Source organism: Leptodactylus fuscus, chromosome 1 (assembly GCF_031893055.1).
Source record: "Leptodactylus fuscus isolate aLepFus1 chromosome 1, aLepFus1.hap2, whole genome shotgun sequence".
NCBI classification, from domain to species: Eukaryota; Metazoa; Chordata; class Amphibia; order Anura; family Leptodactylidae; genus Leptodactylus; species Leptodactylus fuscus.
Window position 1 is genome coordinate 225,895,082 of NC_134265.1, and position 27,810 is coordinate 225,922,891.

General features: G+C 44.2%; 2 protein-coding genes across 8 annotated transcripts in view; both read right to left on the bottom strand.

Moving 5' to 3' along the window:
* The window catches only part of HGSNAT (heparan-alpha-glucosaminide N-acetyltransferase), a 37,604-nt gene extending 33,139 nt beyond the window's left edge, over positions 1–4,465 (bottom strand). The window contains exons 1-2 of one of the 2 annotated variants that reach the window (XM_075283730.1): positions 4,063–4,465; positions 672–781 (exon numbers count right to left, since the gene is read on the bottom strand). In XM_075283730.1, the coding sequence (XP_075139831.1) occupies positions 672–781; positions 4,063–4,180 (228 nt within the window). In that variant the 5' untranslated portion in view covers positions 4,181–4,465. Of the gene's footprint in view, positions 1–671; positions 785–4,062 lie in introns of both variants that reach the window. The other variant, XM_075283729.1, reaches the window with a different exon arrangement.
* Positions 4,466–13,093: 8,628 nt separating this feature from the next.
* On the bottom strand, positions 13,094–20,543 carry POMK (protein O-mannose kinase). 6 transcript variants are annotated; one of them, XM_075264710.1, is made up of 5 exons: positions 20,347–20,511; positions 19,467–19,547; positions 18,596–18,701; positions 17,984–18,299; positions 13,094–14,014 (listed from the first exon to the last, which is right to left on the bottom strand). In XM_075264710.1, the coding sequence occupies exons 4-5, from the start codon at positions 18,266–18,268 to the stop codon at positions 13,241–13,243; spliced, it is 1,059 nt and encodes a 352-aa protein (XP_075120811.1). In that variant the 5' UTR covers positions 18,269–18,299; positions 18,596–18,701; positions 19,467–19,547; positions 20,347–20,511; the 3' UTR covers positions 13,094–13,240. The 6 variants fall into 6 exon arrangements, with proteins under 6 accessions (XP_075120811.1, XP_075120828.1, XP_075120803.1 ...); XM_075264727.1 differs by lacking the exon at positions 18,596–18,701 and having other exon boundaries at positions 20,406–20,511; XM_075264702.1 differs by lacking the exon at positions 18,596–18,701.
* Between the last annotated feature and the right edge of the window lie 7,267 nt (positions 20,544–27,810).

The following is a 27,810-nucleotide window of genomic DNA, read 5'->3' on the forward strand; positions in this document are numbered from 1 at the left end:
AGCATTAAAGGGATCCTATCAATTTTTTTGTGACTATCATATAGGAATAGCCTTAAGAAAGGCTATTCGTCTCTACCTTTAGAGGTCTTCTCCGGGCCGCCGTTCGGTATATAATCTGGTTTCCGTCGGTATGCAAATGAGTTCTCGCAGCACTGGGGACGGACCCCAGCGCTCAAACAGCACTGGGGCGTCCCCAATGCTGCTAGAGAGAGAACTCTCTAGCACTGCCTCCATCTTCTTCAGGAACGGGGTCTTCATGCGTCTTCTTCCGGCGGTGGCTTCAAACTTCTAGGCCTTGAGCAAAGCCAACTGTGCATGCCCGCTGGCCACAAGAAAATGGCCGCTTACAATACCGGCGAAAACCGGATTATATACCGAACGGCGGCCCGGAGAAGACTTCTAAAGGTAGGAGACGAATAGCCTTTCTTCAGGCTATTCCTAATCCATCAGTGAAAGTTTAAAAAACATAGTTTTAAAAACACAATAGCAGGGAATATAGTATATGTGAGGTACTGGGTCACAGCAGGCCAGTATGAGACCATTTGGTGGAGCCAATAAGCTACTAGCTCTAATTATAGAGGTCTAAAACACATACTTAGTTAATAACTACCAGTAGTTGAGATACATTTAAGTGTACACACCTAAGAAAATGAAAAGAAAAAAATAAGTACCTGGTAACACTGATCGGAACGCCAATAAACAATAAACTTCTCATACGGCAACTCATTGTGAATTAGTAGAAGAGCTTGGTCCATTTTTAGATGACCTGATTTTTTTGAGGCTACTAGAGTAAAAAACAAGATAATAAAGTAGATTACTTTAAAAGTATGTATATTGTAAGCAAATTTCTGTTACTGGTGTCATGCTCTCCATTTTTTTTTCTTTACAGGTGCCATCACTTATGATCAAACTACAACTTTTTTTTGTTTTTTTTATTTAAAGGGATCCTATCATTCAGATGACATTTTTTCTAAGTACCACGTCGGAATAGCCTTAAGAAAGGCTATTCTTCTCCTACCGGGTTTCCCCGAAAATAAGACAGTGTCTTATGTTAAATTTTGGTCCTAAAGATATGCTATGTCTTATTTTCAGGGGATGTCCTTTTTATTTTTGTGTGCTGCTGCCACCACTGCGCTATGCTGAGATGTACTTGCTGCACAAAGACTGTATGAAGAAAAACATTGCAGCCGGCTGAATGCTGTATGCGGTGCTCTGTGTGCACAGGAAAGCCGGCTGCTGCGATACTGTATGTTGTATCCACTTTTCCTGCTGCTGTGCGAAGAGATGGGAGAGTGGTGCTTAGTGTATACACAGTGGGCATCTCCCAGCTCATCCTACAGCAGCAGGAACAGTGTATACAACGTATTGCAGCGGTGTCAGCAGCCGGCATACCTGTGCACACAGAACATTGCGCTCAGTGTTCAGCCGGCTACAATGGTTTTCTTCATACAATCTTTGAGCAGAAAGATTATTATTGGGGGATGTCTTACTTTCAGGGGGTGCCTTATATTAGGCAACTCAACAAAACCTCTGCTATGCCTTACTTTCAGGGGATGACTTATTTTAGGGGAAACAATACCTTTCGTTGTCTTCTCCGGGTCGCTGTTCGCCTACAATCCCGGTTCTTGTCGGTATGTAAATTAGCTCTCTCGCAGCACTGGGGGCGGGCCCCACCGCTCAGACAGCACTGGGGGCGTCCCCAATGCTGCGAGAGAACTCTCTCCAGCACCGCCTCCTCTTCTTCAGCAGAGTTATCTTCAGCCTCTTCTTCCGGCGGTGGCTTATAACTTCTAAGGCCTCCGGCCTTGGGCAGAGCAGACTGCGCATGTCCATAGACCACAAGAAAATGGACACTTGCATAGTATTGTAAGTGGCCATTTTCTCGGGGCCTGTAGGCATGCGCAGACTGCTCTGCCCGAGGCCTAGAAGTAAGAAGACACCGCCGGGAGAAGAGAATGAAGAGGCCGTTCCTGACGAAGATAGAAGCGGCGCTGGAGAGAGTTCTTTCGCAGCATTGGGGCCGCCCCCAGTGCTGTCTGAGCGCTGGGGACTGCCCCCAGTGCTGAAAGAGAGCTAATTTACATACCGACAAGAACCGGGATTGTAGGCAAATGGCGGCACGGAGAAGACAACAAAAGGTAGGAGAAGAATAGCCTCTCTTAAGGCTATTCCAAGGGGATACTTAGAAAAAATGTCGTCTGAATGATAGGATCCCTTTAAATCATCTCCACCAACTCCAGTTCTTACTATCAGTTTATAGCCGCTGCTCCACTAATTCCAGCATAGTTGGTATATTTTCTCTAGTTCCCACTGTTCCTGAAGAATCTGTGCTGTTAGTTCTAGCACTTGATATTCTAGTTTGTTTCTCTAGTGCCAAGTGTCATGAGCCATAGCAGACAAGAGGTTGAGAGACTGAGCTCTCCAACTGCATCAGAAACAGAAGAGCAGCATCTATCAAAGGATGCAAAGTGCTAAAGGTAGTCAGAGGTTCTATTTAAGGGCTCGTTCACATCTGCGTTCACTGTCCTTATTGCAGGTTTCTGTTTCCTGCATAAAACAGATGCAGGAGACGGAAGCCTGCAGGAGACTTTTGCATGCAGGGTTCCTCTGTCCGCTTGAGAAGTCGGACATCTTCTCTTGCGGACAGGGAAGGACGGGCACGGAGTGCAAAAGAACGCACCCGATGCCCATTCAAGTCAATGACAGGTGTCACGGACACATCTGTCCGCTCCTAGTGTCCGTGACAGATTTTGAGCGGACACTAGGAGCGGACACCGACGGTAGTGTGAACGCTCCCTTAGCATGAATGGGACCCACATACATGTAAAGTTTTTAACTTTTTTCAATTGAAAGTTATTTTTTATTCGGCATGCTGGAGTGGACAGTAACTTCTTCGTCTATAACTTCAAGCAATATCCTGTAGCCACGGTCCGGGATTTCTTCTGTGCAGCCCTCTACTACTGTTCTAGCTGTCACATCGGTACAACTTCGTTCCAGGGTGGTAAGAGCTCCACAATCTGTTTTGCTCGTATATGTTGGATTTGTCACCCTGCATCATATTAAGTAGAAATCAGACTGGCCTGTACAGATTCTGAGCATAAGAATGGGCATGAAACTGGGCAAGTGAACAGTTTTTAATGAGTTGACTGAGTAACTGGTGTTTTTAAAAAGTTAAATTACTTTAAGTCACTAATCTCACTATGTTAACATATAGAGGTTGATGCCACATATAAAATTAAGTTAGGGAATACCCGACCCAAACAGGTTCTGGGAATAAAAGCTGGCATAAAGGTGGGCAGACATATAACTTTTACGTATTTGACTGCTATCAACTGATGTTATATTGTACTTTTGTTTATCCAAATCCGTTCAGCGATATGAGAGATATAGGCCCTTTCATTGTTGATGCAAATTAAGGTATACACGTGAACACACCGCGCGGCTAGCCGCAATGGAATTCCGATGCAGTGCACTGGCATGCCGTCGCGGCATTCTGCTCCAGATCAGGCCCAAATGAATGGGCCTAATCGGGAGAGAGTCTCACGCCGTGGACGCTGCGGCTGAGTCAGCTGTGGAATGCGGGGCTAGAATAGGGCATCTCGCTTCTTTTTTTTTTCACTACTAGATAGCGTCATAAAAGTGGGCATGAAAGTGGGCATGAAAGTGGGCAATTCTTACTTATTTACTGTCTGTCCACATTGATGTCAGTTCTAATGGCAGAACCTTTCTAGGCTATAAGCAGCATCATTTCTGTACAGTGACAGTGAGAGATCAGTGGCCCAAATGTAACCCTTGAAAAATACAGTTACTTATTCTAATTATTAACAATACATAACATGCCCTTCAGCAGGGTAATAAGTATTGGCCAGACGGGAAAACAAGATTTGTGCAGGGAGATCACGAATAAGAATCAGCACTTCATACAGAGAGAACACTGACACGATGTCTGGACATGTGGGGGGCACAAATCAGTAACTACATATAGTGGGCAGTGCCCAGACCTTGTGTAGGGGAAAGTGATGGAGCAAGCACCATGTATGAGGGGTGGGGACAAGCACTTACTATCTGGAGGCTTGCTGCTCATGGAGGAGCTGGTGCAGCTGACCAGCAGGATGAGGCTCAGGGTGGACACCAGGCACAGACAGTGGGCAGAGGCACAGGTGGGCCATGCCAGCCCCATCCTTCTCCCGCTGTCACCGCCGCCCTCCTCGCAGTTCAGCTTCTTCCACCTCTTCTTCCGTCTCCCCCTCCGTTTTCTTACTTCCTCCCCCTTTTCCAGGGTTCTCTGGTCTTGAGGCGCCCTCCACCCTATAGAAACCAGCGCCACTGTGTCATGTACGGAACGGCTTCTTAAAGCTGTAAACACAACCTGCCATTAGCATACAGGGCTGTCCAAGAAGCCTGTCTCGGATGTCTCCCTCCAGCGCACTCTCTTGGTATAACCCTTCACTGTAATTCCCAAAACATCTCCCCACGCTCCACCTTAAAATTCAGCGGCTCGACCCATCGCTGCGGCAGCCGGGGAACAGCCAGCAGCCAATCACAGATGAGACACACCATGGGAGGGTGCTTGAGGCGACCAATCATTGAAGAGCACATGAAATCCTAGCACACGTAAGGTGGAGAAGCTGGCTGAATGCCAAGAACCAATCACGTGGATCCCTGTATTACTGTACCTAGCTCTATAGGGAGTGGAGAGGTGGCAGTGCCACTGTCCTGCCCAATGGGACCCATACCCCATAACAGAACACCTAACCAGCACAAGAACTAACTAGAAACACTGTTAAGTGGGGACCCTCAAGGCAATAATCAGTGATGATGTGACCCACCACAAAACCCAAGAAATTGCTTGGGGCCTCAGGTATCGGGGGAGGGGGGCTGCTGAATATATGCCAACTGGCAGGTTTTTTACTGTGTTTTTTTTTTTTTTTTTATAGGCCATTACCTACTGCAGGGGTCAGCAACCTTTGGCTCTCCAGCTGCTGTCAAACTACAACTCCCAACTTGCTCCATTCACTTCAATAGGAGTTCCAAGAACAGCATAGGAAGTATGCATGCTGGGGATTGTAGTTTTACAACAGCTGGAGTGCCAAAGGTTGCCTATCCATGACCTACTAGATTGCGGTGACCACTGAGGCCAATCAGTGGCCTCAGCAGGACTCTGGAAGAGACCCGTGATGTCACAGCTAGTGACATCGCAAGCCCTTCACTGAGGCCGCTGATAGGTCTCAATGGTCAAACGCAACTGGGACCTTCGCCACATATCAGCATGGAACTGAGCATACTGGACTGCGTTGGGAGGCACCAGAACACCGTGTAAAGATGAGTTGTTTTTTTTTGCCCCCATTCGATTTAAAGCTTAAACAGGTTGTCCATTTTTAACTGGACATCCCCTCAGGATAGGCCATAAATACCTGATCACTAGTGGGCTGACACACGGCCCCATCAGCTGTACGGAGCAATTTCCAGCACCCGACATGTACAAAATACGAGTACAGAAGCTGAAAGCCTTGTCTACTGTATAATAGCCCATCGACTTCACTACAGCTTAGCTGCCACTAACTCCAATATGTGCTGAGATGCAGTGCCCAGCTAATATACAGTGGACAGAGCTTTCTGCTTCCGGCCCTGTATTGTCTCCTACAGATCAGGTATTGATGGCCTATCCTGAAGATAAACCATAAAAAATTATGCCTGGACAACTTTAATATAACGCCTAACAACGCTTTAACAACACTGTCCCACATAATTTTTTATTGTAATTAGTCCGGGAAGGTGAAAAAAAACCAAAAACACTCACCTGATCCCGATGCTGCGGTGTCCTCCCAGCACAGCTCGGTCTGCTTTTGTCAGAAGACCTCACTGGCTGTGACGTTCCAGGTGGAAGATGGGCCTCAGGGGTCACATGATGTCACAGGTAGTCACATGCAGAGGGAACTTCCGCTGCAAGAAAACAACAGAGGTGCAAGACCGAACCATGCTGGTAGACACTGGGGACAGGAGAGAAAGGAGGGGGGGGGTGCACTCCCTAACTTTTTTTTTTTTTGTATGTTATCCTAGACAACTCATTTCATGTCATCCAGGAGGGCGGGTGAAGTGGCCACTGTCTGGAGGGGAGTAGTGAAGGGACCACTGTACAGGGGGGAATAGTGAAGGAGACACTGTATGAGCCTCTTCACTTGTTCTCCCTATGACAGTATTGGATATTTACGTACCTGCCTGTGGCCTACAAGTCTGTGGGTGGTAGACTTTCTGCACTACTAGTAGCAGAACCGAGTCGGCGGCACCACTTCTCCCTGGAGAACCTGGCTCCATCACTTCTCCCGCTCGATACCTCTTCCTCTCAGTCAGCAGCAAGGGCCCTCGTGCAGCGCACGTCGCAATTAAGTAATACGTGGCATACAGGGGGGGCCCCCGGCCATGAGCAGGGAGAGGTAAGTTAATGCAGTCCTATTAAAAAAAAGTAGTGGGGGTCTGGTAGGGCCCCCTGAAGGCACAAGGCCCACTGGGGGACTCACCAGTCCAACCCTGTACAGGACCTTTACTTCCATTACAAACATGATGGAAGACTGTGTCTGTCATGTTGTTTACATTAGAGTCAATGGGAACAGATGGAGGGGGGCTCCATCTGAGTCCACTACTTTCCTACCGTTAATATCAGTTGCTGTCATCCTTTGATGGATGACAGCAATGGACCCCTTTAACCACTTCCGGACCGCCCATAGACTATATACGTCCGGGAAGTGGTTGCCTAGTTCTGACAGGACGTACCTGTACGTCCAAGTCAGAACACAGCAGCTGCACGGAGATCGTGTAGCTGCTTTCACTAGGAGCCGGCTGTAACTTCAGCCGGAGCTCCCAGAGAGAAGACAGGGAAGATTTATTACCTCTTCTGCTATCTCCATCGCTGTGTATACAGCGCTCAATGAGCGCTGTATACACGGCTATGGACGCTGCCATAAATCAGCTGCCCTCTAACCCGGCAGACACGTGATCTGCCGGGAGCAGTGTCCTGCCAGAGCTGCTGGGTCCTACAGGACTCAGATCAGCTCTGCATACTGTGTATACAGTGTGCAGGAGTCTGTATTTCTCCTGTAACTGAGGTTAAACGTAGCAGCCCCAGTTATAGGAGAAATCAGCCTCAAGTACAAAAAAAAAAGTGATCAGATGTCCCCAAAGGTCTCTTATCACCTTATGGGGACACAATCTGGAAAAAAAATATAATAAAAAGTTTTAAAAAAATGTAAATAAAATAAAAAATAAATAATACGCTAATAAAACGCCGTTATTAAAGGTTATAGCCCCACCCCCGACGACACCATACAAAATAAAAATTACCGTAACGGAGAGGAAAAACCATATTATAAAGTTTTTCAGTGACACTTTGTGTTATTAAATAAAAAAAAAAAAAAATTATAAATTGAAAACTAGACACAATTTCCCTCCTATTTTGTTTATATTTTCCTGGATATAAAAAAAATTAAAACACATTTGAAAATAAAAATAACATAAAAATAAAGCCCTATGTGTCCCCGAAAAAAGATGCAAAAATTAGTTGACTAAGGGTGCATTCACACTGAGTAAACGCTAGCTTATTCTGAACGTAAAACACGTTCAGAATAAGCGGCGTCTAAAGCAGCTCCATTCATTTCTATGGGAGCGGGGATACGAGCGCTCCCCATAGAAATGAATGGGCTGCTTCTTTCACTCCGTGCAGTCCCATTGAAGTGAATGGGGAGTGCCGGCGTATACGGCAAGCTCTGCTCATGCCGGAGCGTACACGCCAGCACTCCCCATTCACTTCAATGGGACTGCACGGAGTGAAAGAAGCAGCCCATTCATTTCTATGGGGAGCGCTCGTATGCCGGCTCCCATAGAGATGAATGGAGCTGCTTTAGACGCCGCTTATTCTGAATGTGTCTTCCGTTCAGAATAAGCTAGCGTTTACTCAGTGTGAATTCACCCTAAGGGTGCATGCACACTACGTAACGCCGGGCGTGTATGAGAGCCGTACACGCCGGCATTACGGCAGACTGCCGAACACTTCCCATTCACTTCAATGGGAGCGCTCGTAAACGCCGCTGTTACGAGCGCTCCCATTGAAGTGAATGGGAAGTGTTCGGCAGTCTGCCGTAATGCCGGCGTGTACGGCTCTCATACACGCCCGGCGTTACGTAGTGTGCATGCACCCTAAGACATACAAGAAAAATTTTACAGACCTCAAAACCGCACATACATAATAAACCTAAAATGTGTCTGGTCCTGGACCACAAATTGGCCCGGTACTGAAGTGGTTAACAATAGTGTGAACATAGTCTTAAAGGGGTTGTACAGGATAATATAATATTTTTATATATAAGTCCCCCTTGCCACCCCTTCCAACTTTGTAATATATTCTTTTATAAAATATTATATATTTTGTAAGTAATATATCTAGGTCATGTAATCTACATATATTACACTTTTTACCTTTCCGTAAGAGGTTCTGGGTGTAATCCATATCCTGACCTGTCACATCAGTGTAAAGGCTTCTTCCCCCTAGCCCCATTCTACTTACCATCTCCTGTGGACCCTGGCTGAAACGTCATCCTCTGAAGGCCACCTCCAGTTTTTTTCCGTGTGCCCCCCAAAACACTATGTTGGTGATGACATTTGGGTACCTGGGATGTATCTCTCAGCGCTATGTGAGATTTAAACAGCTAGTTCTTCTGCTCCCTGTTGTCAGACAATTCCTGCAATTTCTGATATTTGATCCAGAGATACTATCATAACAGAATAGCAGGCCTATAATAGTTATTTTTTCTATTTTGGATCATATACATAAACTCATAGACCAAATGCAAGATTTTATCCAGCTGTTGTAGGATTTGGCTGAGAGGGTTCAACAGCAGGAGACCTCACAAACTCAAGTCCCATTTGCATATGCTGTGCCCATGAAATCCAAATGAAATATTTCTTGTTATCTGAAATCTTTTCCCTTCTTCCAAGATAGTTGCAAATTGTAGTCTGTGAGGTCTATCAGAACACAAGTGGATTTGGAGTAACAAGCCAAAAGTCAGTTCACAGCAGTTAATCAGGATTAGAAAGCCACTCCAGGTACAACCAATAAGACGACACCAGGCTGAGGAGGAAAAGAATTTAAATATTCCCCCCCTCAGTTGCCGATTTGTTCAGTGTCATCAGTGGCTGCTGTTGAAACCTGGAAGGAAGGGAATCAGGGCTCGTTCACATCTGCGTTGTGGTGTCCGTACTGCAGGTTTCCGTTTCCTGCCTAAAACAGAGCAGGAGACGGAAACCTGCAGGAGTCTTTCTCACTCATTCATTTTAATGGGTGAGAGAGATGTCCGGCGGTGAGCGTTTCGCGCTCTCCGCCGCAAAACCGGGTTTTATAATCCGGACACAGTCGGACATGCAGTACTCTGTGTCCGGATAAAAAAATCCGGTTTTGCGGCGGAGAGCATAAAACGCTCACCGCCGCTCACGGCCGGACCCGGTCTGTCCTTACCGTCTTCTGGCATGCAGAAGACGGAAAGAAGAACGCAGGTGTGAACCTAGCGTCACAGAGACAGTGAGTTCTAAACTTGACCCAGCCCTTGTCTCTAGAGATGAGCAAGTACTATTCAAAACGGTAGTTTCGAATAGTATGCTCCCATAAGAATGAATAGATGCAGCCGGCACGCAGGCGGGGCTGGTATCCTGCCACTTAACCCCCTGTGCACGGGCCGCTCTCATTGATTCCTATGGGAGCATGCTATTCAAAACTACCGTTTCGAATAGTACTCGCTCATCTCTACCTGTCTCTACCTACTTTCCTCAACTACTGTAGGTGGTAGAGAATAATTGGGTGACAGTCCCTTCTCTGGATAAGTGTGACACAGAACAGGATAAGACAAACCAACACAGAAGAGGAGTCAGCAAGCCAAGGTCAAACCAGAGAGACAAGCAGTATCAAATCAAAATCCAAAGAGAAGTCAAAAGCCAAAAAGCAGAGGTCAGTAATACAAAGCAAGAGTAGAACAAGCGCTTAGCACGGTCACAACAGCCAGCGCACATGTGTGGGCTGGTGACCTGTTTATAGGAAGTACAGAACCCGCCCCAGGCTTGATTGGTAGATAGGCTGTCAATCACAAAACACAAAAGTAACCCTAACCATGCCAACACAAAATGACCAAAGTCCAGGAGCAGGTAATCATGAGCGAACACCCCTCCTGTGCCGTATAATGGGGTCAAAAGTTTGAACGGGTGCAGACATAACTCAAATTAGCTACAGATTCAGAGAAAGCTTCATATGTTGGCATGACAACCTTAAAGCAACAGTAGCAAATAGGATTATTTTCGTGTATTCTTACTACAATCCTAACAGGTTATTTCTGTTCTACTACTTCTTTGGTGGGTGCTGGGTTTTTCATTGTTAAGAAAAAAAAGATGGTGGTTTGAGATCAATCATTGACTAATATCATGTAAACAAAATTACAATTAAAAACCAGTACCCTCTTCCTTTCATCTCTTACTTACTAATGCTGGGTTCATACCAGCGTTCAGTCTCCGTTCTCAGGTTTCCATTTTCTGCAGACAGAAGATGGAATCCTGCCAGACCGTGTCCGACTGTGAGCGTTTTTTGCTCTCTGTGGCGAAACAGTTTTTTATAAACCAGACACAAAGTCCTGAATGTTTCACTTTGTGTCTGGTTAAAAAAAAAAAAAAAAAAACAGTTTCGCCACGGAGAGCCCAAAACGCTCACCGGCGCTCACAGCCGGCCACTTTTCAAACCCATTCATTTGAATGGGTTTGAAAAATGCCTGCAGGTTTCCGTTTCCTGCCCAGTTTCAGGCAGGAAACGGAAACCTGCATAAAGGAGACCCCGGGTGCAGATGTGAACGAGCCCTAAATCAGATCTCTAGAGCAAGGTGGTTCTCCAAGCTTGATCTTCTGGGAGATTTTAATCTTGTAAATATTCATACCATATAGATTACACTTTTATCATCTACTTTTATTTTTCTGTACTTTGGTATATCAAGATGACTTATGAAGGTCCAATTGTCAGACCGAAATGTTTCATAACATGTCATATGTATATGGATGATATATTTGGAGTATTTAAAGTCAAATGGGAGGCTTTTTTTCAGCGCTGTAATTCCACACCAAATTCCTCACCATTTTCCTCCGTGTGAATGCACCATAAGGGTGCATGCACACTACGTAACGCCGGGCGTGTATGAGAGCCGTACACGCCGGCGTTACAGCAGACTGCCGAACACTTCCCATTCACTTCAATGGGAGCGCTCGTAAACGCCGCTGTTACGAGCGCTCCCATTGAAGTGAATGGGAAGTGTTCGGCAGTCTGCCGTAATGCCGGCGTGTACGGCTCTCATACACGCCCGGCGTTACGTAGTCTGCATGCACCCTAAGGAAGAACAGGGGTGAGGTCTGGTATAAAAAGCGAATAAGGTCAGCAGTATTGGGACAGGTACTCGTAGCAGGCCTCAAGGTGAGCTTCTCTGCACAGGGACCTAGCAAGCAAAGGAAAGGGAATGTGATTTTAGATCTTGCTCCCTAAGAACTGTACATAACAAGAAATAGCCTAGAGCATGTGGTTTTCTATCAGGTAATACAAGTCAATGTACAAAACTAGGAGCAAGCATACAATTGGTTGATCTGAATTCTGAACAGGATGAAAATGACGAATGTGGTCCTTTCTCATATTACAGCCCTATGGCTGATAGCTTCTGAAGCATTACGGTAATTTTTCTACTTCCACCCGGCTGATGTATTTATTAGACATTTTGATCTATGGTGTGTAGTATATGTTGCCTGACAGTGTCTATGTGGTTTGCAATGACCATGTATTTAAATACATACACTTGGGAGGCTGGACTCATCTGCATAGTGCCACGTTCATTGTACCTCATGATGTAGGTGATGTGAGTGTTATTCTCAAACAAACCCTTTCATTGTAGAGCTATAGATAATAAGCCACATGGAGCGTCAGGAGGAGTCGGAAATGAGGCATCATTAGATCTAATGCTAATACAGATGTGGGATACGTTAACAGTCAATAGACTATTTAGATTATTTATAGAGTATTGGGCTAAACTAATATAGTTTAGAATATTAATGACTAAACAATACATGACGTTATGGTAATACTATGGTATTAGTCTACCTCACTGAAACACAAAGAGGTATGTGTCACATATAGCCCAACTTGTTGCTGCTATATAGAACCTGTTATCAATCTTAAGATCAAGCCAACTGTAGATAAGGTTATAGAACTGCAGGAAAATTGGCTAAAAGAACATATCAACAAGGATAGTTGGTGGGAAATACCTTTTCTATTTTTAACCCTATGAATTAGTTTAAGGGCCCGAGTGGGTAATTTATGGGAATCTTGCAAACCTTATTCCAGATTTTTCTGTTGTTATATGTTTATTTGACCATTACATTTTATTAGGTTTATAAGTTTTTTAATGTAAAGGTGCAAAGGTAAGATACAGGTAGGAAAGTAACACCAAGAAAGAGGTCTTATGATGAGGCCTATCCTATGAGCATGAACTACATACCATATGGTAGTGAATACATATGTATACATAGTCACAAATGGTTAACTCTATATATCTGTGAAGAATGAGGTGAACAGTTAGGAAGTCCTCAGGAAATGCTTAGTATTTCCTACTGTACTCCAGTTATGGTTTGTACAATTTTCAAGAGGAGGGAATTGTTAATGAAGGGTTACACAATAGTGTTATGTGAAAGAACAAATGTTTGTATTTGTCTCTCAAACAAGCTAACTTGATGAGTCAGTAAAGAGACCCTGGTTTTGTCTACTTTTAGATTTTGAAAAACCAAAAAATCTAGTCAAAGTATAGTTTTTATTGTGTTGTCTTATCTGTAAAATGGTATATAAGGTGCATTGAATTACAATAAAATGGGACACATACATACCATTAGGCTGTATGATTGCCTCCCGGGACACATGATTAAGCTGTTTTACGTTTCAGACTTGCCTAAGTCTAGAAAATCATCTTAAAAAAAGTTTTGTTTGTGAACACAGGCCAATAAACAGTCTTGACCAGTGTGCTATTTTCAGTCATATATTTATTGTGAACAGTATACACTATCAGTAGACAATCCATTTCAATTACTTGCACAAATCTGTAGACAGATTACCAACTGGAACGTACAGGACATAAAAGAGCAAATTTTGTTATACAATAGACCACTGAGTTAGAACAGTCACATTTTACAACATGTCTCTAGCATCTGACACAGATAACTCCTTCATCAGCAAAGTCATGATTCTCTTGTAGGTATCCAGAACAGTCTGTGCTGATGGTCTTTCTGTTGGGTTCTTCTTCTTACACTCAGCATGGATATCAAACAAGTGGAAGCGAACAATGTCACTGCCTTCTACATGACCCAAGATATAATCGGTAACTGCTGGAATCTTCCAAATATCAGTTTTCTCATCATATGGAGGCATAAGATCATTGCTAAACTCCTTATCAAAACCATAAGGCCACAGTTGTTCTGGAGCAACAAAATCTCCAGTAATTTCTCGTGGTCCACATTTGATCAAAACTCCTTTCTCTTTGTCCACCAGGGGAAGAGCATCCAAATCATTTGCCACCAAGTGAAAGTCACTTGTTAATAGGTACTGAGACAGTACTTTGTCCAAATCATTGGAATCACACATAACCAGCACTCCAAGGGGACTATTGTGCAGGTAGCGAATAATACTTACATAGTCTATTGCCAGTCCCAGGCGATTCTGCCAAGTGTTAAAGTTTTTGTATTTAGGGAGGTCAAATACGTTGTCCAAATTTTTTAAAGATCCCAAAGGGTGATACTCTGTCAGTATGCTGTAATTTTCCTCACAATAACCCACAAGAGTAGCTACATGTCTGCTCTGTAGAGACTGCAACATCCGTAATCCATGAAGAAAGTCATCCCGAAGATCTGATATCGTAAGCTGAGACAAAGCCACTTTCAATTCTTTCCATTCTGACAAATACACCTACAACAGAAAAAAAAAAATAGTACTGCTTATTGTAAATAAGTGACCCAGTCATTACTTCAACAGTACAGTAGTCATTTACTGTATTATCCATAAACGACTTCATAACACATTGTTTTTCCACTGTGAAGGGAAAGAAAACTGGATTGCCAGATATACCGTATTTTTCGGACTATAAGACGCACTTTTTTTCCCCAAAAATTTTTGGGAAAAGAAGGGTGCGTCTTATAGTCCGAATGTGGCTGCCCGGCATCCGCTGTAATAGAGAGGCGGATGCCGGCGAGGGATAGACGCCGACACAGGTGCCGGGGCCTGAGACATCGCTACGATCCTGCCCTGCATGAAGCCAGTGAAGCGCCTGAAAGCCTAATGAAGGCTCCCAGGCCTGTCACTGCTATATTAGTATTGCGGCTGAGTCTATGGCCAGCCATAATAGTAATATACAGAATGTCCCATAGACAGCAATACAGTTGTATTGCTGTCTATGGGACTTGCAATCACATGACTGCAGGTTCAAGCCTGCCCCCCCCCCCCCAGTCAACTAAACCAACTCCTTTTCCTGGAATACATATAAAAGTAGACAATCATATGTCAAACACATACACATTAGGTATCCCTGTGTCCGAAAATGCCCAGTCTACTCATAGTTTTCCTGTACGGTGAACGTCAAAAATCACAATTGCTAAACCGCCGGTTTTTTTTTCAATACAAGGTGATCTAAGCAACAGACATTCCCCAAAATGGTATAACTAAAAAGTACATCTGGCCCAGCAAAAAAAAAAAACACTCTATGCGTCCCCGTACAGCTGCAGGGTGACCTGTCAATGTGGCCTTGCAGCTGTTGCAAAAGCACAACTCCCGTATATTTTACCATTTTTTGCTTCAAAATTTTTTTTCCCTATTTTCCTCCTCTAAAACCTAGGTGCATCTTATAGTCCGAAAAATACGGTATGTGAAGTGCTCTCTTCAATAACCTGCTGACACAATGCCAAAAAACTCTTGGATTAATAACTAGAAAAGCCAAGATCACACTAATGGAGACTTCTATAATCCTGGTGGTCCTGCATCTAATTAACAGAAATATAATTGAGGCATTCTACATCTTAAATTACTGGCTTTAAACAACAGGACAATAAGTAAATAGTAATATTAATTTCATAAGGGTTTTTCTGGGTTTTGAGATACGATAGGTCATGAGTATTAGATTGGTGGGGTCTAACACCGAGCACCCTTACCCATCAGCTGAATGATGTAAAAATGAAGCCTGTAAAAAAGTTGCACAAATGCACTTTTTCTCCAATTCCCCCAAATTCAGAATTTTTTGCCCACCTGCCCAGTACATTGTACAGAAAAATAAAAGTAAAACTGCTTTGTTTGGCTACTATCTGAGGTTATTCACTTCATTGTTTACACTGTGTTTTCATAACCACCTGGGGATGGTCTTCTCTCTCCACCCAGGACAAGTGACGTAGCTCCCTGCTCTTAAGAGGGGAGGAGGAGCTGAGTGCTCGGAGCGAGCATATATTTCTGAGCTGTTTATCTCCCTCTTCCAGTTATCAGTCTGCTAATTGAATTTTGCTGATAAGAGCTGAGATAGGGAGTCTGTTACCTCTGTATGTAACAGACCTAAAACTGAGTTTATTGCAAGCTGACTCTTGGTCCTGTAGCATTTAAATTTGGACTCTCTTCACCTATCAAATCCAGCCCTGCTACATCAGCTTTATATTCTGCATCTTCCAGTTATACTGTGCCAATTTATTTATTTACAACCATCCCTCATTACTGACTGCAAACATGTACTGCTATGAAGAAAGCTAAGCAGAGCTGGCTTTGTCTGGGAGACAGTAAGTGAAACCCCGCCAACCAATTCACTGAGAAAACCAGGAAGTGAACAGAGCAGACAGCCTGCTAGTTGTTGAGCGGGCAAGTTGGGAATACCTCTTTAAATCACGAACTGCAAACGCCTAGAGCCCGCTTCATGGGCCCTCTGTTATTGGAAAAGTAGGAGTCCTGCAACCCCTATTTGTTAAAGAGGACCTTTCACCATATCTGGGCACATGCAGTGTTATATACTGCCAGAAAGCTGACAGTGCGCTGAGTTCAGCGCACTGTCGGCTTTCCCGATCTGTGCCCGGTGTGAAGAGCTTACGGTCCGGTACCATAGCTCTTCTATGGTCAGAAGGGCGTTTCTGACCATTAGCCAGAGACGTCCTTCTGCCTCGCGGCGCCTATCGCGCTGTGCTGTGGAGCGGGGAGGAACGCCCCCTCCCTCTGCTCACAGCGCTCGTCCATAGACGAACATTATCAGCAGAGGGAAGGGGCGTTCCTCCCCGCTCCACAGCACAGCGCGATAGGCGCCGCGAGGCAGAAGGACGTCTCTGGCTAATGGTCAGAAACGCCCTTCTGACCATAGAAGAGCTACGGTACCGGACCGTAAGCTCTTCACACCGGGCACAGATCGGGAAAGCCGACAGTGTGCTGAACTCAGCGCACTGTCAGCTTTCCGGCAGTATATAACACTGCATGTGCCCAGATATGGTGAAAGGTCCTCTTTAAGTCTCTGCTCTCTCCATGTACAGATACTGCTAAAATCTATTGGAGCTACTGAAAGTACCTAGTGCTTCTGGCATGAAACCTTGAAGAGAGACTGTCAGTTTAAATTGGTTATAAACCTAATTATAGCACCTTATTGTGGTGATTTTATAGTTTCCAGCTTTGGGACTCCATTATCATGAAAATTGCCATTTTATTTAAATGCAAATTGGGAGGGGGAGACTTTGGGGCATGCTCTAGCTTGTCAGGACACCAATCTCAGCTCTAGATTGCTGGGCAACATCACTACAAGGTATTGTGTTTAGGCAACAAGCTTACTTTTGACAGGCTCCCTTTAAACCACACTGACCAAAGAGCTTGTTGCAATTTTGAAAATACATCAGCTAAAAACTAAACGTGAACGTGACATGGCTATACTCTAAGGGCTAGTTCACACAGGGAACGGATTGGTGGATTTTGGTCCTGATTGTGATGCGGGAAGCCGCGTCAGAATAGGACCAAAATGCGCCTGCCGTGGCTTCCGACAGTCGTGGAATCCGCCTGAAGAAAGGGCAGATCGCTTTTTTTTCCCGTGACCCGGAACATATCGCTCACGGATAAAAGTAAGCTAGTGGTCAACATAGACCTCTATTGTGAGGGGGCGGATTCTGACGTGGATTCAGCGCCAAAATCCGACCCTCTTGCCCCGTGTGAACGAGCCCTAAGTCCTCTTTCACATTAACATAGTCTAAATCAGTTTTTGTAAACTGTTTTTTTTTTCTGCGTTTTGGACCCACTGTTTGTCTTACAAATACTGATGCAAAATACTGATGAAAACTAGGTTCACACTAGCATTAGAGTCTTCATAGGAGACTCCGTCCCAGATTCCAATTAAAATCGGCAGAGAGAAAAGTACTACATGGAGGACTTTCTTGTCCACCAGTTTCAGTATAAAATCAGTGGAAACCGGATGGAAACTCAGCGGATACAATTATAGTCTATGGCATCCAGTGTGTAACCGCTTTGTACGTTGACAGGGTTTCCATCTTTTGGGTTCCCATGCGGACCCGAAGGATGGAAACCTGAACATAGTGTTAGGTCTCATGCACAAAACCGTGTGCACAAGCCGGGTGCTTGGTTGAAAGGCACATGGATAATATCTGTTTGCCACTAATGGACTCATTACGTTACTTCAGTGAGCCCGGACTGAAAAACAGACAGACTTGCCCTGGGTTCACAGGCCTGTGAAAATACACGGGCACATGAATGCGGTCATAGAATATAATGGGTTAGTAGGCTAGCTATTGAAAACACAGTCAGCACACTGACAGTGCTCATAGTCATGTACATGTGGCCTAAGACAAGTATGACAGTAGCTTGAATCTTAAATTACAATGGACAATTCTTTAAAGCATAACGTACTATTTAAACAATCACCTTTTTCACAGCTCCTTCTCCTACAAGCTTTAGTCGGCGTACTTCCTTATTTATAACCTCACAGGTCAGCCACGCAGAGCAATTTTTCATGTTTGTAATCTTGAAGTAACCTTGAGGACAAGTAGTGAGATCTGCATATGGGTAGCTAGTTGACACATAGGCATGTTCCAGGTATACATACAACACTATATTAATGAACACCACTGTGAAAAGCAGCAGGATTATAAGCAGTAGAAGACAATTCCAGTGTCCACTCTTCTTACTACCATGAAATCTTTTATCCATTGTTCTCTGACTAGTAAGATCTTGTTACATCCTAGAAAAAGAAAAAATGGAAAATACTTAACAACACAATGAAAAAATACAGCAACAGCATTACAGTATGTATACCAAAAATCTTCTAAACTCATCAACATTAAAGGTATACCGTAGTCTAAAGCATTTTCACCTATCCACTATAGGTTGGCTATTTTTGTCAAAGTCATATAGACTTTAACTGGAGTGACAGGCGCATGCTAAACCACCACTTCATTCAAACTTCTCCTAATCATAGCGTTCTGGCAGGAATGAATAGAGGATTAGGGTTCCCCATTACTGTAATCAAATACTAACCCACGACAGTACTCCTTGTCCTCTTACGTCACTCATTCAGAGTCTGTCATCAGTGGAGCTGAAAAAGAAGAGTTCTCTCCTCCAGGCAGTGCTAAATCCCCATTCACTAGAAACAAGGAGCCATTAGAGGGGGAAAAAAAAAAAAAGTTTACCAATGACTACCTTGTTCCCACCATGACGGCTAAAACCTAACATGTGAGGAACCCAACAAAAGACTCCCCATATCTCAGCTGCTTCCACTGACGTGATGTAGGGCAATTACTGCTATAGATACTCCCTACAGCCCAGATTTACTAATAGTCAGTCCATATGTCTGAGAATACACCAGATTTACCACAATGGCTGATGCTGGATGATAAATCTGACATATCTTTACACTGTCTAGTCTGAGGCTGCAGTCACCCTAGTGTTCGGGGACTCTATCCACCACTCCGCTTATAATATTTTGTAAGGAAACTGGGAAGCCCTCACATAATCTATTGAGTTTGTGAGCTTTTTAAGCGGATATAATTTTTTCGGGTCCCTAAGCAGACCCGAAGAACAGAAACCCGAATGCTAGTGTGAACCTAACGTAAATCAGGCCCTTTTTCAGGGAAAATCTACACCCACGTCTTACAAGTTGAAAAATCTTAGCCCATACTAGATGCACCAAGCTGCCAGTCTACAATTCTTGGCCTGTGTCAGATGACATGCTGTATCTAAGCATCTATCAAAGACCTGTAGATAAACTATCATTCACTGTGATTTTCATTAACGCAATGAAGGCGACCAATGTACTAATGTAAAGAGGTTAACAATCCATCACCAGAGAGTAGGCCCCAGAGCAGACAGTCCTATATAATAATTTACAAACTATTCAAAATAACCATACCTGTATTCTATAGGGGTCACTGGATCCACTTCAGGTCAGTGTGTATATAGGGCCTGTATTCTATAGGGGTCACTGAATCCACTTCAGGTCAGAGAACATTAAAAAGAGAAATGAATAAGTGACTTATCACTAGCTTAAAAAAAAATTATTATTATACTGAAATTCTACATTAAAAGAAATGTCATCGGGTAAATACATCTTTGTTGACCAAGTAGTAGGTAGCAACTCTGTGTCCGATTTTAAAAAACCGGTTTCGCGGCAGAGAGTATAAAACGCTCACTGGCGCTCAAAGCCAGACATCTTGCAAACCCATTCAAATGAATGGGTATGAAAGAGTCCTGCAGGTTTCCGTCTCCTGCCTCTGTTTTGTCCAGGAAATGGAAACCTGCAGAACGGAGACCGGGCGCAGATGTGAACGAGCCCTTAGTGAGAAACGCAACTGAAATAAAGAGTTTTCTTTCCTTACAACAAATAATTTCCAGTACGATATACACTTTTCAGAAATTCTACAGGCTTAACTAGATTCACTTTAGGTCAGTGTGTATATAGGGCCTGTATTCTGTAGGGATAACTAGATTCACTTTATGTCTGTGTGTGTATATAGGGCCTGTATTCTGTAGGGATAACTAGATTCACTTTAGGTCTGTGTGTATATAGGGCCTGTATTCTGTAGGGATAACTAGATTCACTTTAGGTCTGTGTGTATATAGGGTTTGTATTCTATAGGGTTAACTAGGTTCACTTTATGTCTGTGTGTGTATATAGGGCCTGTATTCTATAGGGGTCAGTGCATCGACTTCAGGCCAGCGGGTGTATAGCTCATATGCTGGGCTGAACAGCGGCACACACGTAAAGCAAGACCCTGGTCCCGTACACTGACCGTGGTGTCTAGGATAACAGATGGCATACTACATGCACATGCGCACATCGGGTGCTGACCCTCCGCTGTGAGGAAACCCCGTACGTCTGGTCCACTGACCGCCTGCACCAGGTGTCTCTAGCCATTCACTCCTAAGCTGCAGAGCATGTGTATATGTTATTTCCTTGTGAGCAAAAGGACCAGAGACACGTCATGATCATGTGATCAGACTGGGGTAGGAGGAGCAATACTGGATTTTGTAGGACGGTGTAAGGTTGTACAAAGAGGCTGCTGGTAGTAGTGGAAGCCCATGGGGAGAACTGAGCGGGGCTGTTGGCAGCGCAGGCAGTATGAGAAAGGGGAGCAGGCTATGTGAGAACGAGTAGGGAAATGGGAGAGAAGAGGTGGTCGGGGGTAGAGTGAGGAGGAAGGTTACCTGAGGGGAAGAAGTCTACAGCTACATGGCATCTTTCCCGGTTACTTCTGTTACACAAAAATCACTTTGTCGGCCAATGACTCTTCCAGTTAACTAAGTGAATGGAGTTCCAAAAAATTGAGCACTGTTCAGTTTCTTTTCTAGTAGAAGTCACAGTATCTCCTAGGCAGCAGTGCTACTCCACTTATGTTACGATCTTACAAAATTATGTCACCGTGTTAGCCTTAAAGGGGTTGTCCCGTCTCAAGGATTCTATCTATACTGCTTGTTAATGTGGATGTAAGACTTTTCCTAAATACACTGCTTCAGCAAAACTGCTTTGTTTGTCCACTATATTACTTTATTCTTTTTTTTGTGGCCACAGCCCTGACCTGAGTCAAGTGATGTGTCTGCCTGCTCTCAGGGGGGAGGGAGGAGGGGCTAAGTGCACGGGAGCGAGCCTGGAGTGGGGGGGGGGGGGTAGTTTACACTTCGGGGGGAAGGGGCTGCCAATACAGGGGTAGACGCCGGCGCAGGTGAAGCCAGCAACATCGCTATGCTTCTGCCCTGCATGAAGACAGCAGCGGCAGAAGCGATGCTGTTCCGCTCCAGGGTCACATATGCAAAGCCAAGCGGCGAGATGCCGCCGGCCCTGCGTGCAAGCTCATACAGCAGTCTAACCTTCACAATGCTAATACAGACCCGCAGGGTGTCGGGTCTGTATTTGCATTATGAAGGGTAGACTGGTGTATGAGCACGCAGGGCCGGCGGCATCTCGCCGCTTGGCTTTGCATATGTGACCCCGCCCACCAATGACGAAACAAAGCCGGAAGACAGAAGATTTTAGAGGAACGAAGACGGGTGAGTATGCGACGTGGGAGTACCCCTTTAAAGAGGTTGTCTGGGCAAAACAATAATTCTAAAATAGGCCAAAGGAGATAAAAAAAATAAAATCATACTCGCCTATTCCCGATGCTCTATTGCTAAAATCTTGTAATGGACAATAGCTACGGACGCTGCTGACAATCACCAACGGTAGTGTGGGTGCCCCCCTAAGCGGGTATCCCAGACACAAACGCATTTGGAGTGTTCGTGTCTGATACAAGCCAGGTACAACATATTATGCACTGAAATTACATATTCCTGGAAAAATTGTCATTTTCACGTTTCACCATCAGCTGCACTTTCATGTCTGGAAGATAAATTATTGCGTTAGGGGGTTAAAAATGTTCACTGTACCCACAGGTAAATTCTTTCAGAGGCGTAGTTTCCAAAATGGGGTAACATGTCAGGGGATTCTATTTTACTGGCATTTTAGGAGCTCTGTGCTCCAAAATAAGCGCTCCTTCCCTGATGTGGCCGAACAGCATTTTTATACCAACTTATGACATTAAAGGTGTTTTCCGGGTTCAAATTTTTTTATTTTTTTTTTAAATGTCTGTCAGTGCTAGTAATGGGTTAATAAACACACCGAGTAAACGCTAGCTTATTTTGTAGAGTAAAATTACACTTGTAAATTTTGCTATCCCATTGACTTCAATTATATTTTTTACTCGTGTAAAAATACGCCTGTAAAAATACGCCTGTAAAAATGTCATTGAAGTCAATGGGAGTCTTTTTTTTACATGTGTATTTTTACACGTGTATTTTGCAAAAATACATGCGCGTTTACTCAGTGTGAATACTGCTCCATGCTTCTGTTTTCTGCTATGTATCTTCCTCACTAACCCCTCTCACCTTACTCACCCCTCCTTCCTCTCTCCCACCTTTCCCTACTCCCCTCCTCCTTCCTTTCTCCCCCCTCCTTCCTCACTCCCCCCACCCATACACCCCCTCTCTGTCTCTCTAGCTATCTCGCCATTCCCTACCTACTCTGCCCAACCTATATTATATACTTACCCTCCCCGATTCTTCCGGCAAGACAGCTCCTCCTGAACTGCTCTTGTACTCCTCCTTCTTTGCAGCGATGATTCACTTCTATTGCACATCCACATATGCGCAGTAGAGGTGGATCATTGCTGCAGAGATGGAAGAGTACAAGAGCAGTACAGGTGGAGCCATGTCACCCGAAGAAGTGTGGAGGGTCAGTATAATGGGGTGGAGGGGAGAGTAGTAGTGACAATCCATTTCTGGAGATGGGGAAACAGTCACTGGATAATCAGAAAATTTCTGTCTCATGTGGATAATTTTGTCCAAAAGATATGGTGATATTTGGGTTGTCACAATGTACAAGCTATAATATTTTTATTTTTCTTGTGATGTAGCCATATAAGGGGTTGTGTTTTTGCGGGATGAGATGCATTTTCTAATTACACCATTTTGGGGTGGCTATAACTTAATAAAATTTTATTAACTCTTTCTGGGTAGATTAAAAAAAGTCAATTCTGGAATTGCTTTTTAACATTTAAAATTATTTGCCATTCACTATACAACATAAATAATATTTTACTTTTATTCGATACAGTCTATATAATTACCGTAATATCAAATTTACATAGTTTTTTTATGTATTTATAATTTTGTAGAATTTGGAGAAAAAAAATCTATTTTTTCCATTGCTATCTTCTGAACCACATTTTTCTTTTTCTATTGACGGGGCTAGTTGATGGATTACCGTATATACTCAAGTATAAGCTGAGTTTTTCAGAACAGTTTTTGTGCTGAAAAAGTGCGCCTCGGCTTATACTCGCGTCAATACGGTAACTGAAAATGTCACATGACTGGTCTGCAGCGAAAGACATCTGTGGGAGGCCGCTGGAGCAGCGCTGCTGCCGATAGGTGAGTGGTGAGGCAGCGCTGTCTCCAGGACCGCCCCAAGATGTTTCCAGAGCATCTTCTCTGCCTTGGAAACATCTTAAGGCGGCCCTGGAGACAGCGCTGCCTCACCACTCACCTATCGGCAGCAGCGCTGCTCCAGTGGCCTCCCACAGATGTCTTTCACTGCGGACCAGTTCAATTACCACTCGAGTCAATACGGTAATTGACTTGACCGTATTTACTTGGCTGCAGTGGGCCTCCACTCTAGTCCCGGCCCCCTCCCCCGGCTACATCATGCCGGGTGACATGGCCACATTAGCTCAGGCGCACACCCGGCGTGTGTCGATGACGTCTTAATGCGTTTCAGCTCAGACGGCGTCATAATGCCCCCAACGCTGAGACGCAGGAGTAGCCGCGGGAGAAGATGAACAGTGGCGGCAGAAGACGAGCAGCGGCAGGAGCAGCAGCACGAGGTCGGTAAGTATGAGAACTTAATGTTTGTTTGTTTTATAATAGGCCGCCACCTGCTGGAGTATTCCCAGCAGGTATCGGCCTATTTACCAACCTCCCCAGACCTGCTCACCGCGGATAGGCCGCGGAGGCTGGCAGTGAGTAGGCTCAAGCACCGGCCGCGATCCCACTGCCGTTATTATTATACTCGGGGGAGGGGGGGAGGTGTATAATAATCGGAGCCCCAGGGGAGGTGAGAGAAAATAATAAACAGTTTTACTCACCTCTCTGGGATCCGATGTTAATCCTAGCCGGCTTCGGGCCTATATGGTAATGGGTCTGGGATATTACCATATAGGCCCAAAGCATGTGCTAGCATTACCATATAGGTCCAAAGCCTGTGGTAGTAGTAATAGCCTGTTACTGCTACTGCTACCATAAGGCTTTGGGCCAGTATGATAATGCCCCAGACGTCTGGGGCATTATCATACAGGCCCAAAGCCTTATGGTAGCAGTAACAGCCTGACGCCATACAGGCCCAAAACCTGTGCTAGCAGTAACAGGCTATTACTACTACCACAGGATTTGGGCCTATATGGTAATATCCCAGACCACGTGACGTCTGGGATATTACCATATAGGCCTGAAGCCGGCTAGGATTAACATGAGCACAAACAGAATGTCATGCATTTTCCCCCCTCGGCTTATACTCGAGTCAATAAGTTTTCCCCATTTTTTGTGGTAAAATTAGGGGGGTCAGCTTATATTCGGGTCGACTTATACTCGATTATATATGGTATTTTTTGCGGGAAGAGCTCTACTTTTTATAGGGACCACTTTGGGATATATATGACTTTTTGATCACTTTTTATTACTTGTTATCTGAGGTGAGATGGCAAAAATTGTTACTTCTAGTGTTTTTATCATGTGTTTTTTTTCCCGATGTTTACAGTGCTGGTCATCTAATGATTTTGTTTTATTGTACAGTTGGTTTCGGATGTAGCGATACCAAATATGTAGTGTTTTATACTGTTTTGTGTGGTTTTGTACTGTATAAGGGAAAAAGGGGCATTTTATTGAGGGGTTTTTATTTTTTTGTATTTGTAAATATATATTTAACTTTCTTTTTTTTTTACATATTTTATTTGTTCAATACTGGGCATGAACCAACGATCTTTTGATAGCTAGTTCAGTGTTATACGCTCCAATACAGAGGTGTTGGAGTGTATACTGGCTGTCAGCTTATGCTTATGCCTAGATTTTTTTCCCCACCACAACATTCCCTGTATAGAATAAATATTTTTTATATTTTAATAGTACAGGCATTTTTGATCATGGGGATACCTAAGGGGTGTTCAACAGGCACCTGGCTGTCATGGCAACTAATTGTCGCCTTCTGATGACGTTCCAGAGGGCAGTGTTTGGTAAAGTCGCTTGTGTACTTCAGGTACCACAGCCGAATTTAACCAGAGCATTTAAAGTGCTAACTGCTGCGATCAGTTTTGGAACTGATCGTTGCTGTTAGCATTGTGTACTGGCTGTATTACACAGCCGGCATCCGCTGTGTATGGAGAAGGCTTAGCTCCATACAGCCCCTTGAAACCAATGACATACAGTGGGGCAAAAAAGTATTTAGTCAGTCACCAATAGTGCAAGTTCCACCACTTAAAAAGATGAGAGGCGTCTGTAATTTACATCATAGGTAGACCTCAACTATGAGAGACAAAATGAGAAAACAAATCCAGAAAATCACATTGTCTGATTTTGTAAGAATTTATTTGCAAATTATGCTGGAAAATAAGTATTTGGTCAGTAACAAAATTTCATGTCAATACTTTGTTATATATCCTTTGTTGGCAATGACAGAGGTCAAACGTTTTCTGTAAGTCTTCACAAGGTTGGCACACACTGTTGTTGGTATGTTGGCCCATTCCTCCATGCAGATCTCCTCTAAAGCAGTGATGTTTTGGGGCTGTCGCTTGGCAACACGGACTTTCAACTCCCTCCAAAGGTTTTCTATAGGGTTGAGATCTGGAGACTGGCTAGGCCACTCCAGGACCTTGAAATGCTTCTTACAAAGCCACTCCTTCGTTGCCCTGGCGGTGTGCTTTGGATCATTGTCATGTTGAAAGACCCAGCCACGTTTCATCTTCAATGCCCTTGCTGATGGAAGGAGGTTTGCACTCAAAATCTCACGATACATGGCCCCATTCATTCTTTCATGTACCCGGATCAGTCGTCCTGGCCCCTTTGCAGAGAAACAGCCCCAAAGCATGATGTTTCCACTCCCCATGCTTTACAGTAGGTATGGTGTTTGATGGATGCAACTCAGTATTCTTTTTCCTCCAAACACGAAAAATTGTGTTTCTACCAAACAGTTCCAGTTTGGTTTCATCAGACCATAGGACATTCTCCCAATACTCTTCTGGATCATCCAAATGCTCTCTAGTAAACTTCAGAGGGGCCCGGACATGTACTGGCTTAAGCAGTGGGACACGTCTGGCACTGCAGGATCTGAGTCCCTGGCGGCGTAGTGTGTTACTGATGGTAGGCTTTGTAACATTGGTCCCAGCTCTCTGCAGTTCATTCACTAGGTCCCCCCGCGTGGTTCTGGGATTTTTGCTCACCGTTCTTGTGATCATTTTGACCCCACGGGGTGAGATTTTGCGTGGAGCCCCAGATCGAGGGAGATTATCAGTGGTCTTGTATGTCTTCCATTTTCTAATTATTGCTCCCACAGTTGATTTCTTCAATCCAAGCTGGTTGCCTATTGCAGATTCAGTCTTCCCAGCCTGGTGCAGGGCTACAATTTTGTTTCTGGTGTCCTTTGACAGCTCTTTGGTCTTCACCATAGTGGAGTTTGGAGTCTGACTGTTTGAGGGTGTGCACAGGTGTCTTTTTATACTGATAACAAGTTTAAACAGGTTCCATTACTACAGGTAATGAGTGGAGGAAAGAGGAGACTCTTAAAGAAGAAGTTACAGGTCTGTGAGAGCCAGAAATCTTGATTGTTTGTAGGTGACCAAATACTTATTTTCCACCATAATTTGCAAATAAATTCTTACAAAATCAGACAATGTGATTTTCTGGATTTGTTTTCTCATTTTGTCTCTCATAGTTGAGGTCTACCTATGATGTAAATTACAGACGCCTCTCATCTTTTTAAGTGGTGGAACTTGCACTATTGGTGACTGACTACTTTTTTGCCCCACTGTACATGTACAATATTGGTCGTTAAAGGTTGAACAACCTAGGAATCTGAATTCTTATTTAGAACAGGCTAAGACCGGTTGCAGACGGCCGTGCTGCAACCGGGCTACTGTGATTTAAAAAACACAGGGTGCACACAGGGATGTCCCCGAGTGCCGTCCGTGCACAAGTTGTGTTTCCACGGCTCCCTTCTTAAATGAATAGGAGCCACGGAAGCACAAGTCACAAAATAGGACAAGAATCAAACATGTCCTATCTGATGCGGCCGGGACAGGTAGCCCGCACATGGGACTGTGAAAATCACAGTTGTATGTACAGGCCCATAGAAAATAATGGAAGATTATATGGATAATCTGTTTTCCCTTAGCCCAAACAGCAGCACAAGATGGGGTATTCCTGCCCCTGTGTACTGTTAGGACAGGTGGAACTTTTAATTAGCTAACAGTTTTCCGCTATAAGAGGCTGGAGAGACCCCCCCACCCACCCACCGTGTTAGTCAAAAGTATGAAAAAAAGGCAATATAACAATACAAACAATACTATAAACAATGGGAGAGAGCCTTGTGCTGCTGTTTGTGCTAAGGGAAAACAGATTATCCATATAATCTTCTATTCCCCCTACGCCCAACAGTAGGACAAGATGGGGAACTAGCA

Bases quoted from the DNA above. Each gene is read 5' to 3' on its own strand.
- POMK (XM_075264745.1), bottom strand. From the start codon at position 18,268: ATGGATAAAAGATTTCATGGTAGTAAGAAGAGTGGACACTGGAATTGT. The intron at 14,015-17,983 runs GTGATTGTTTAA...TTTCTGTTGTAG, and splicing joins GAGAAGGAGCTGTGAAAAAG to GTGTATTTGTCAGAATGGAA.